Here is a 12,250-nt window from a genome sequence, read left to right on the forward strand (position 1 = left end):
TGAAAACAAAAAAGATGACGTAACCTAAACCAATTAGCTCTGCCGGTTTATCACAAATGGGTTCAGCACCATAAAAATTGGTCACATTATTGCCGAACAGTTTTGGAGAGGCTATGCTCACCAGAGTTAACAGAACCAAATTTTGACTTTTACCTGAAAAACAGTTCAGTTGTGTATGGGAGACCCAAAAGATCTATCAAAGGCAAATAACTCATGTATCATTTTCATGATTTTTCAATGAAATAGAAATCGATGAGTAAAATCAAATCATTATCTTAAAATACAATATTAACCTAAGAGGAACTGGATTATAAATTATTAAACAAGGCATTCAGAGAACACCGCTCAATGAGCAGTTTGTAAAACTGCATAATGTTCAAGTCATGCGATACCTTCAAACATTGACCTCTAAACCAAAATAGTATAAGTAAAATGATTGACACTGTCATACACAGATATTATTCTCTAATTAGACAGTGCTGGTATTTAAATCAACAAGAAAGACCAAAATTATTATACTGTCACAACTATGAGTGTTTATCGTATGCATCAGGATTCCAGAGCTGTGGTAAACTGTGGGTAAACTGTGGGAGCCCGTACACAAATTCACCGCAGAGGTCTTTGATATGTACAACAAGAACTGAATTTGACAATCCATGTACCGTGCGTGAGGCAATGCTGAGACATGAGGTAAAAAACTTCCTTGGGCTTTGATAGGTGAATCGCTACTTATGACTGGTTATCTGTGTATTATGGGTGGCCACAGCAACTCTATGATTGGCCAAAAACTTGAATCAAACTTACCATCTGATCTTCCTCTCATAACAACTCTCCTTATTTCAAACAGGCCAGCTAAAAATGACGATACTTAACCTTATAATGATATTACTTGAAACTTGTTTAATTAAATCAACTTCAAGTGTTTTATCTCTTTTAGAGACACTTTTCATACCTGTAAAACTTTTACTCTTCGAATAACGTGATGAAATAAAATATGTGTTCACACTTAATAAGCCTAATTGCATAAGTATTTATAGAAACCTCTGAAAACTTCCACACTATAGGTTGCTAAACAACAAAGTAATGTATTGTACACTAATTAACATCTAGCAATCTTCTATGACAATATCAGCTGGACTGCCTTGATAGTTCAAAGGTCACATACTTTTTCTTACAACATGATCTTGTCGCACTGTCTCTCTAATGTCAGCTCACAAAAAAAGAGACAGAATCATCATAATTGGATTTGCACCATAAACTATACATAGGCGAAGTAAAGACACCTTATACATTTTATATTCCCTTCTTATGTAATCTTACCTGCTCATGAGGGTTTAGTCTTTGTTCTTCAAAACAGAAACACTACAACAAAGGAATAATTGTTTTTACATTGCTTTGTGCTGCTAAAACGAGAGCAACAAGCAGAAAAATGATCATGAATGAAGTACATCATGAATACAGTGTTCACCATTGCTTAAAGCTAAACATAACAAATTCTGCAAGTAGCACTTATTATCTATCAATTCATAAGTAAAACAATACTCCTGTGTGTGTAATTATGTCACTGAACAACAGAGAATATAGTTTACACAAAACAATATAAACATACAGCAGCTGTCTACAGCCTTACCTGGATTTTATTAAAATACTGCCCTGCCTCGAAAGGTATAACATTGTATGTAGAGATACCAATGATAGGCTTGTCCGTTGGATTCTTGGCAGTGTAAAATGCCAGGGCCGTTTCTCCTGGCAAAACCTGAATGATAGACAAATTGCAATCTTCAGTATCAACATGGTCACAACCAGTGCACTACAGTGCATGACAACGAAAACTAGTTTTTCACCGAATAAATTCACATGCTTCAATCCAGCAACCCCTTTTATATCCAGAAGTCTGTCAGGTATTTGAAGTGGTCCAGCTAAGCATAATAGATCAGTAAAAAATTACAGTATATATATATATATATAAGCTTCTATAAAAGCACAATTTAAAACAAAAGAACCTGTGATAAAACAAGCGTGGTAATAACATTTGTGTTGTTTTAGTATCATCATCAAAAAATGTTTGACAGCATACACAATTATGAATGAATTATACATGTAATTAAATTACATAATGTAAAATGGCATTACATATGCCAACCATATTTGGATATGTCAATAATATGCAAATTTAGTTTTGGAAATTTTATGGGCTTGTACACTCATACATTCCTGTTTGCGTTTATAATTCTCAAAAATATGACTGACCGTATCAAAGTAAAAGAATAATGAACAGTACATTTCATGGTGTTGTGGGACAACTGTTAATATGTCACAATTTATAAGCAGACTGGTTTGTGCCTCAGTGTATTCCACCCACAATCTGCTTATCACTGATTGTTCTGACAGTTCATGCCACAATGCTTTGTCTTGTGCAAACCTCTTATATACCAAAGCCATCTGAATGTTCATTATGTGACAGATAATGCAAGTGTAGAAGTTCGAAACAATATGACGAATAAGTTTAAATCACAATTTAATTGATCTAATATTTCAAACTGACATATAAGTTCAAATGAAAATTTCATAATGCATCTCGTCCAGAATCATGACGTGCCTAACTTTAAAAACACCTTAACAGTATTGGTGTATTTTAACAATTATCACAAACGTTGTGACCAACCTAATAGTATTTCTTATTCAATCATATTTATACCATTGTATGTTTGATAAACTAGAATATCTATCTTGCCCATTTTTTCTTAACAGTATGTTCCTAAAGTTACCTTCACTTCAGACTGTTGAGGCCTAAAATTCCACTGCATACTGGAAGCCACATCTGCATTAAACCTTACACTGATCACCCTGTCCTTGATTGGTGTCATATTCTCTATTTTGCCTGTATCATGTCCTTTGACTGCCTGACCCCCAAGGCCAGTTGCCTGATTGATGGAAACAAAGATTTCACGTAAAAATTGGGTATGAAAGCTTGAATCTTGAGCAACTAAGGGGGGACAACTCTGCCAATACCAATTTATGTTGTGATCACAGAGATCTGCTTGATCTTTCCCATGGCGTGAGACCTTTACAAGCAAACAAGTTGACCAACCTGTTTCATCAACACCTTTTTGTTGTTCTAACAAATATGCCATTATAACAAATTTGCGTTAATGTCAAAAGATACACTTAGAATACATGTGCAGCTGAATATATATTCTGTGTAATTTATGAAGACCTTAGGCAACAACACATTTAAAGTAATTACCACTGCTTCAACTATTGGATGTGATGAAAAACTTATGACAGCAAAGAGAACATTCAAAAACTTGTAAAAGTAACATCTACATACACATTCTTGTGCAAGTAAGTTTCATTTGGGCCAAAAATTACTCATTCAAAACATTTTCAAACATTTTATAAGCTCAGTGGAATGGTGAGAGATTACTATGATACGTAGCATTGGATTTACCCATGATCTGATAGCACTGAACAGGCAGGTAAGACAAGTAGGCAACACACTGGGGTGATTTTGTCACTGGTTGTTTCATCAACCAATTAGAATATATGTAAAGAAAAAAAAAGGTTAAGGAACTGTCAATCTTGCTGATCCATCTCATGTTGCATCTGAGATATTCATAGCTAACAGGTGACTTTCTCCTCGCTGAAGTGCAATCAGCTCTTTGAACATCTGGCAAATCACTGGAAACAAATAATGTCTGCAAAATGTGGCAACATGGCAAGCTCAATGGCCATGGCTATCTGAAAAGAAAAAACCTAAGTGGCTTCCACCCAGAGCATGCACAGGATCTTACAGCATTTACTTAATCGTGAACTCACTTTCCTAACCAAGAGATTTCTGTTTCTTTATCAGTATCTTGATTACCTTTTCTACAGTTTGAAAAAAAGAAATGAGAATGAAATGGTCACATAAGTCCAGACTGTTACCTGACAGAAGATACGGTACAGAGGCACTCCAGCGTAACTCGCTCCAACCATAAACACCCCAATAGCACAGATGTAAATCACAGTAGTAGTGCGCTTCACTGAATCTGCTTTCTTTGGGCTTTCAGATATACATCTTTTCAGGATCTGCCATTGACATGTGTCACAGCCCAGCTTCCTCATATGTTTAGAACTGTCCCTTTCCAAAACTGATGAAAACATCCGTAATGATACTGACGCTGCTGGTCGGTCATTTAGCAACTTTGCTTTCAATCCATTGTAACTGCACTTTTCAGGACAGAGTATGGTGTTCAGAGATTTTCCATAATATGTGACTGTCCTTGATGAAAATGTCTTTGATATAAAACTGTGTGCCAAAGATCTTGTTAACAGCCTTGATAGTAGTCTGTCATTCACATTCTGCCAACATCCAACTGCTGGAAATGCCAAACGAGTCACTGTACCCATTCTGAAACATCACCATCAATATTATCATATTATTATACATATACATTGAACATATACTGTAGATATACCTTATCAGACTCCAGAACCATACTACGTTATGCTACTTTTACCACCTGCTGATTTTGTCCGTGTTCTTACACAACTGGCTTCACATATGTCTATACAAAGCAGCTTACCAAGTGTCAACAAATCAAAAAAATGATGTGTGAGACGATGCTATGTCACAACAGACAGCACAGTAAGCTAGCAAATGGTCATCTGAGTTTATTTTATTTCAATTGTCACCAAAATAATCCTGGTGTTCTGAGGATTTTGTTCTGCAACTCTTGGCATAGGCCCAATCAGCACTTCAGAAGTCTCTGGCATTCACGCATATTTAGACGAGACAAGATGTCATGCCAATAGCTGCGTGAACTCATGAGACTCCTGAAATGCTAACAGGGCGTACTGAGTTATGAAAATCTAAATGACAGACTTTACATCGCCATGAAATCAATGCCAGTCTATCATGCGTTCACACTTATAAGTGATCTTAAATTTACAATGTACTTCTTAAACACATAGCTAATTCTGCATGGGTGTGATGCAATGTCATCAGGGATTTGCAAAGGTTAGGTTAATGTCACATGGTAATTTGACAGACTAAGCTAGAAATTTGATAAATAAACACCTGTAAAGCGGGTTAGCAATCAACAAAGGCATCAACATTGTCTTTACAACTGCCTCTCTTCACAATAAACAGATAAATGAGTGGATCATCGACACAGAAATACAGCACTCTATACTTGACGACTTCCCGAAGATTTACTGCAGACAATTTTCTTCAGTTACACAACGGCCACAATTAACCCGCATGCTACTGTTACTACCAAAGGTCCAAATTTCGACACCGCGATCAGTAACCATCAAGGAGACCATACTAAAGCCGTGGAAGCAATGGCACCTCAAATACTGTATAGTCTAATTCATACTCTCTGGATGTATAGTGGTGTCTGAGACGTACGTGTGAGAAAACAGTCTTGATCTTAGGTAGATGCTCAGTAGACGTGCTGCCCAAGCAACCTGCAGTGGCTGTCAGGTTGATCTAAAATTCTGCTCTTAGAAAATTGTCGGAAATAACTGATCGCACGTTTTCACACGTCCTGTTTAAAAGCTGTAAAAAGACAGAAAAAATGAAAAAGATACATGTACTACCATAAGGACCAGTGAAAAGAATATTTAAACACATTATTCACAAGCTAGATTACAAGGCAGGTACCCTGATGCTCAATGACTTCACAAGCTATTTTAACTCTTTTAGTTGTTTTCACTCTTTTAAAGAAGTGCCCTTCTTTTCAGAATTGTTGTGGTAATGCTGAATTAATATTGTACAAATTCCCAAAAGCGAACAGTATTTAAAAAACTTTTGAGCAGCAAGGGGGTGGGGGGACAGCATACTACTCGGTGAGGCCGTTGAAGCTCCTATCGGTATTTCCGGGGCATGTTTATAGGTATTCAACCCCCCAAAAAACAGGTCTGGTGGGCTAAAAAACAACACCTCGCCTGTCCAAAACTAGACAGCCAGAGGGGCGCCACCCCCCCCCCCCCCTTGGGCGCCCCCCTAGCCAAGGCGTACACGTCTGTTTATATCTTAGTCACGAAATGGGGGCTGGGACATGTGTATATATATAGGTTTATTTACAAGTCTAGCCTACATACACACATTGATACGAGGAGACCTAGTTGGCATTTAACAGATAAGTCGTATGGCCTATATGTAAACCGGATGTGTTGCACAACAGGGTGATTCAGCTGATTTTCTCCTCAGGATAGGGCTTAAACTACGGTTTTTCATGAAAAATAAATGTGGCAGTCTTTTTCAGCATGTCTTGATTGCTAAGATCCGGTGTTTTTTGGGAGGATTGGAGATATTGTGTTTATGCGGAAAAGTCCTTCCAATTTAGCCCATGTTTCGTGGGTCTGGGATATAGCTCAATCGGCTGACAGAGGTGTGAATGGCGCTGTATGTAAGGGGTGTATTCATATACTGCGTATATAAGGAGATGTTTGCTAGCTTAAATCCGGATTTGGTCTCCTATATATGTAGTATATGAATACATTACCTGCATATAACGTCGGGCTCTACGCACTTCTAAGGAATCTCTGCAACTTTCGACAGTTTCGGAGGCAGAGAGACCTTACCAAGGGGTGTTGTAGATGGCCCATTGGTGGTGGGATGTGTCGGCGCCAATTAACCCCCCTAACGGCGGGTCGCTAGCGCAAAAAATCCGGAGCCCTCCGTCAGGGTGGTGATTAATTGGTAACAGGTTGAGCTATAAACCAGGCCTTTTGCTTTTTTGGACCATGGGTTCGAGCCCCACACTGGACAGATTTTTTTTTACCACCGGGGTTCTCGAGACACAGCAGGGGTTTGCTCAGATTACAAAACAAGTTCCCCCTGGGCACCTCCCCACCGAACATCATTCGGAAAGGGCGTTTTTCAGTTCTTGCCGGGCTAGTTTTCGGCCATGATCTATAAGCTGTTTTTTCGTGCTTTCATCGATCTCTACGGCGTTGAATGCCTTATGAGAGTAGTTCTTGAGCTCCTGGACGATTTATCTGAACTCTGCGTCTGAAATGACACCATCAGATAATGCCGTAGACACCTGTTAAGTTTGGCCTCAGCCAGCAGCCGTATATCGTTATGTTTCTTGGCCTTTGCATGAAGTCGGCGGCTAACGAATTTTCCGGCGACATTTAAGACACCGCAAGCTAGGGCCGCAGCTTCCATGGCCAAGACAGCAGGGGCTGCAATTATTGTTGTGAGTAGTCCCACGCCTGCAACCCCTAGTCCCAAACCGGCCGTGAGCATGGCTGAATCAAGGGCCTCGGTGGCCAAGACACCGCGCCGGTACTTTTTGTACAAGGCTCGACGGAGATCTCGTTCAGATTCAAGCTGATTCTATATTTCGCTGATATACTGCAGACGATGGGCTTGCGCCACGCTCTCCGGCGAGGCGGTCGGAGCCAAGGGGTGGTCATCCATGATCGTCGGCGCCGCGCCCTCCGGCGGCAAGGGGTCTTCATCCATGATCGTCGGGTACAGTCGTCCCATATTGTCCGTCCTACGAATCAATAACGTCGGTCAACTCTAAATTGTCCTCAGGATTACTAACACGAAGGTGGCGAAGTCTTATACCGGACTCTAAATATATTTCATTGAGATTGAAAATGCCCCCTGGGAAGACTCGTATATCCTCGAGAGAGCTCTGGATGACTGGGTTGCCCTGGGGTGGTAATTTGATCATAAGTCTGAGCTCCTTTCCATCGCGCTTTGCAGGCCACTTTAGTTTCAACTTGGTAATTATGAAGGAACGGCGCTGAGAGGCCATGCCAAGTGTGATGTTTAAGATAAGTATAGATGCAGGGTTTATTCTTAGTGTGGCCTCAAACTCGGTTTGCGCGTCAAGACGCACGGTCTCTACGCCCGGCGGCGTAGTTAGTGTGAAGTAACCTCCTCCTTCCAAAGCCACAAGACAGGCGCTGGTTGGTAGGCCTACGTACGACACGAAAGAGTTTCCGGAGTTGAAAACTTTTTTCACATCGGCCCCGGTGGTCTGGACCAGCATCGGGGTCACCTTCACATCTATCAACCATTTGTCGAGAGCTCTGGTAAGAACAAAGCGGTCTTCAATGCGAATTAATGAGAGTTTCATTCACCTCAGACGGCGACCTGCGCTCTTGCTCTGCAGTGGATGAGACATATTCAAGGGAAGCAAACGTGGCAAGTTTTGCTTCTCCACCCCCCCCCCCACCGTAATCTTTTTGCGATTGTACTTGCCACTGTGAAACTGGAAGGCGTAGATTTTACCTTCCTCACCTTGAAGTTCGAACTCCGACACATCTGCTTAAAGACAGGCACGCAGACCTCGGACCGGCTGCGTCCACCATACTCATTGTATTTCTAGGGTAGCACTGAGGTACCCTACATTCATATACTCGCCGTCTTTATCTAAAAGCGCCACGGTCAAGTGCGTTATATAGTCGGCGCGCAAGGCTTTGTACTGTGGGTTGGGAAATGAAACCGTCTTCCCGCAGTTAATCCCTTCACCAGTCACGGCGATGGCCTTAAGTAGTGTGGAACCGCCACCGAAATCTGAGGTTATTCTCACGTTTTCTAAATGTGCTCAGTTCATCTAAATGCTCTAAGACTTCTTTGTGTGCGACCAAGTTAGGTAGATTTTCACCTTCCGCAGTCTCCCCCATGTGCATAATCTCGTCGGAGAACCCTAAGATTGGGGCAAGATCTTGGAGCAAAATGTAGGCATTGCTAGGGAGGGTAAGGACTAGGCGGCCCGTAGCTTCATTCATTCTCAGAGAAGCCCCATGTGGGTGGAATATATCCTTGTCCAGCGTACAGACATTGTAGTAGACCGTCGGCACTCCAACACGTTTGCTATTAAGCAAGAAGCCCACTCCGGAGGGGATATTCACCTAGGCCGGGTAGAATGTTATCTCGCGAAGGGCGGTTTTAAGGCGGCCGTCGAGGTTGTTAAGGGCATGAGGCAGCGTGTGCTGTGCCCCATTTAGAATGTCAGTCAATGTGATGAACATCTTACGGAATAGCCACAATGAACAGTGAGGCTTACAGATTCAATAGACAGGCTACTTACAAGGCCGGGGCATTTCATAGTATCCAAACCCACGCAGAGCAGCTCACGCGATTTGACATCTACATCGATGAAAAGAAGGCGTTTCCGGTCCAGTTCACAGATGTGTTTGTCAAGTACCAGCTGCCAAAGATAACCAGCAATTCCATTGTTCAGGCCTGGAACACCAATCCTATGCAATTCTGGCAGAACCAAGTGAACTTCGCGGTCTGGTGCGCAACCACGGGCTGTGGCGTATCTGCAAAAGACCATCTTCTCGCCCCCCGACCAACGAATAAGGGCCCTGTACACGTTCCATGTTTATTACCAAGTTAGGCGGATCTTGGAAGAGATAAAGGCTCCCCTGCCGCAAGACAGAGCGTGGGCGACATTCGACAACCCCTACTACAAGAGGACCTATGAGAGGATTTGTAGGGAGTTCCACGTAGATACGCACACAGACTGGAGGCGCAGTGGGGTGAATCACGGCCTCGGAGTGGCATATTACTGTCAGGAGAACGGGCTACCGCCAAATTGGCGATGGGACCTTCGATCCGAGCAGGATGTCGTTCCCTACAAAGCCTACAGCGCTCCACGTCGACTACATCGAGCAGGACGCCGAGGAGGCTTGGGCGTCGTTCATTGTCGACAGATCCCAAGGATTCACGCTGCCGGGCGTAGAGCGCCTAAACGATTCCATCCGGACATACATGTGGGCTATTTTAGGCGCCCAAGCGCAAACAAGGGCGCGTATTCTAGGCACGGGCACAGCCTTCGACGCGCAAAAACAGTTTGCCGCGAACGTTGAAGACGCTATTTCCTCTCCAATCGACCTTCCGTCTGCTATCAGACGCTACCAGGACGTGCTACAGTATGCCGTAGACTTTGTATATGGCATAGGCCTATATATGGCCCCCAGCGACATGCTTCTACAGATCGGCCATGTGGCGAACTACAACAACAAAATCGTCGTGGCCACAGAGGACCAGAAGCTGGGCAGCAATGAGGGTGTGAACGCTAAAGTGTCGCCCACGTTGCACAAGCGTGCACCTGACCACGGGATCGAAAAGCCACAAGAAAGCGTCCCACCACCCACCGCGCACGTTCAGCATGTTGCTGCGCGCCGCAAAGCGGCTAAAGAACCCCTATTTCCAGAACAAAAGAATCACGATGCCGAGAAGACAGCTATCGTCGTCGCTGGGGTTGGTGTCGGCTTACTGCTGCTGTGGACTATGCGTTAAATATTTACGAACAGCCACGAGCAATACGCCACCTACTGCGACGACTAGAGCCCAGACATTATCGGCCAGCCACCCAGCCGTTTTCCCGAGAAGATTCAGTAGCCAGGACACGATACTGCCAATAATACCCGGAATCGCAGCGGCAGCCTTCGCAGCCAGCTTGCCAAGGGCGCGCGCCAGGGACTGGAGATGCTTTCTCACCCATTCTTTAAGACCACGCCCGTCGGATGGAGGTTGGCTGGATGCCCCCACTCGACCCGCCAGTCAGCGCCAACTTTATCGCTAACCCCAGCGTCGAGATCGCCATCCCAATTGCCGTGAGAATGGAGACCACGGCTATTCCTTGCACCCTGATGGCCGCGCGACCCTTCCAGTACCTCCTGTCAGATGGCCCGCGACGGGGATTCGTTCGCGAGGAGTTGCTTATAGTGCCTCCCGATACTCAGCTTCCTCCCGATGGGGTTCTCAGGTGATGAGGAGCTCATCTGAAGGAGTCTCCACCTTAATGACCATTGAGCGCAACGTTGCCGCCCCCCGACGGCGGTTGCACTCCAGGCAGGTCAAGCGGACATTGCCCCGGGTGTGACCCTGGGCGTTGTCCAGGTGGTCAACACTGAACTGACGGGTGTCCTTGGGCTGCCAGCACCACAGGAGGGCGCAGTTACAAGCGGCGCATTGGCCGCCCTGTTTTGCCCGCAAGCCAAGGACGTCCTCCGCGCGCAGGTCATTGGTGTGTCCCTTTGCGTCGTCAAGTCGTTTGTAACGGGCCAGCTTGCGTGCGATGTTTTTTTGCACCTCCGCGGCGTTTTCCTGCGGGACAGACGGACCGTCAAGCTCTGGCGGTGGACAGCAGCGGCGGAGTTGCCCGAGATACTCAACGCGGCTCATGGCGAGGTAACAGAGGTTGTTCCACGAGATGCGGTCATCCAGGACCCAGACACATTGGGGGTCCTCGATTGTCAGACCTTGGCTCGAGTGGACCGTCATCGTGTAGCCTAGTGCGAAGTCTGGCCACTTACCTTCCACAACCTCCTGTGTGGTCCTCATGCTTACCTCGCCGACATCGTTGAGCACGAGCTCCAGCTGGTACGGCCTGCCATCGTCCATAAATATTGGGCCGGGGCTGTCACCATTACGTTCTGCTTCCGCGTGTCCCGCGGGCGATAGATTAGGGGGACCGGCTCTCTGGGGATGAGCTTCTGTGCCCGATCGCGTTGCACCTTCCGTGAGATGAGGACGAGGTCCGTCGGTTTCCACACAGCCAAGAAATCTTCCCAGCCATCACATTTGGGGATGGCACGCAGCATCTCCCGCCACTGTACCCTATCTGGCTTGAGCCGCATCGCCCTCGTCAGGGCCCGGAGGTCCTCCTCCTTCGCCCGATGGTCGACGGTGATCTCTTCGTAGTAGCCGGCAGCCTCTCGCAGCCAGTCGTGTGGGGCCTCGCCCGTAATTGGTGGGGGTTGGCCCTAGTCCCGCAGCAGATAACCTGAACACCCCTGCGGTCCAGCCCCTCAAGTAATGTCTCCAAGATGGGGCGCGGGATGGTGCACACCTTGTCCCAGACGACGACACGGGGAACAAACTTCTGACCCATCACTTCCGGAGACCAGACCTTTTGGCCGCTCCAGCGGAAGAACGAGTAGTACATCTGGGCCTTCAAGCCCCGGGCTCTCATCTCCTTTGCGAGGGGGTGGGTGGGCGTGAACACCACCAGGGATCCGCATTGAGATAGCTGAGGGCGTGGCGCGTTAGCGGATCCGTGTGGCTGGGCGCCATGCTGTCGGGGAGCAGGTGACAGTACCCCTATGCGTCGGCTTTCGCTTGGTAGGCGGCCGTGTCCTGGGTCGCAAGGATCGTCTCACCCTTATCTCTCCACTGACCCGGGGCCATGGGGGGCATCCAGGCCAACCCCATCAAACAATGGAGACATATTTGTCTACCACAGTTACAATGCCGGCGAGCGACGAAGTTCTCGACGCTGTCGAG

The 12,250-nt window shown here is 45.4% G+C and overlaps 1 protein-coding gene across 2 annotated transcripts in view; it reads right to left on the bottom strand.

The window, feature by feature from the left end:
* LOC135481877 (cytochrome c oxidase assembly protein COX11, mitochondrial-like) overlaps positions 1-5,527 on the bottom strand; it is a 38,428-nt gene extending 32,901 nt beyond the window's left edge. Inside the window, exons 1-5 of one of the 2 annotated variants that reach the window (XM_064761634.1) lie at positions 5,396-5,527; positions 3,928-4,393; positions 2,769-2,924; positions 1,631-1,756; positions 1,321-1,362 (exon numbers count right to left, since the gene is read on the bottom strand). In XM_064761634.1, coding sequence (XP_064617704.1) covers positions 1,321-1,362; positions 1,631-1,756; positions 2,769-2,924; positions 3,928-4,392 — 789 coding nt within the window. In that variant the 5' untranslated portion in view covers position 4,393; positions 5,396-5,527. Of the gene's footprint in view, positions 1-1,320; positions 1,363-1,630; positions 1,757-2,768; positions 2,925-3,927; positions 4,394-5,062; positions 5,132-5,395 lie in introns of those variants that run through there. The other variant, XM_064761633.1, reaches the window with a different exon arrangement.
* Positions 5,528-12,250: the final 6,723 nt, after the last annotated feature.

The sequence above is a fragment of the Liolophura sinensis genome, chromosome 1 (assembly GCF_032854445.1).
Source record: "Liolophura sinensis isolate JHLJ2023 chromosome 1, CUHK_Ljap_v2, whole genome shotgun sequence".
NCBI classification, from domain to species: domain Eukaryota; kingdom Metazoa; phylum Mollusca; class Polyplacophora; order Chitonida; family Chitonidae; genus Liolophura; species Liolophura sinensis.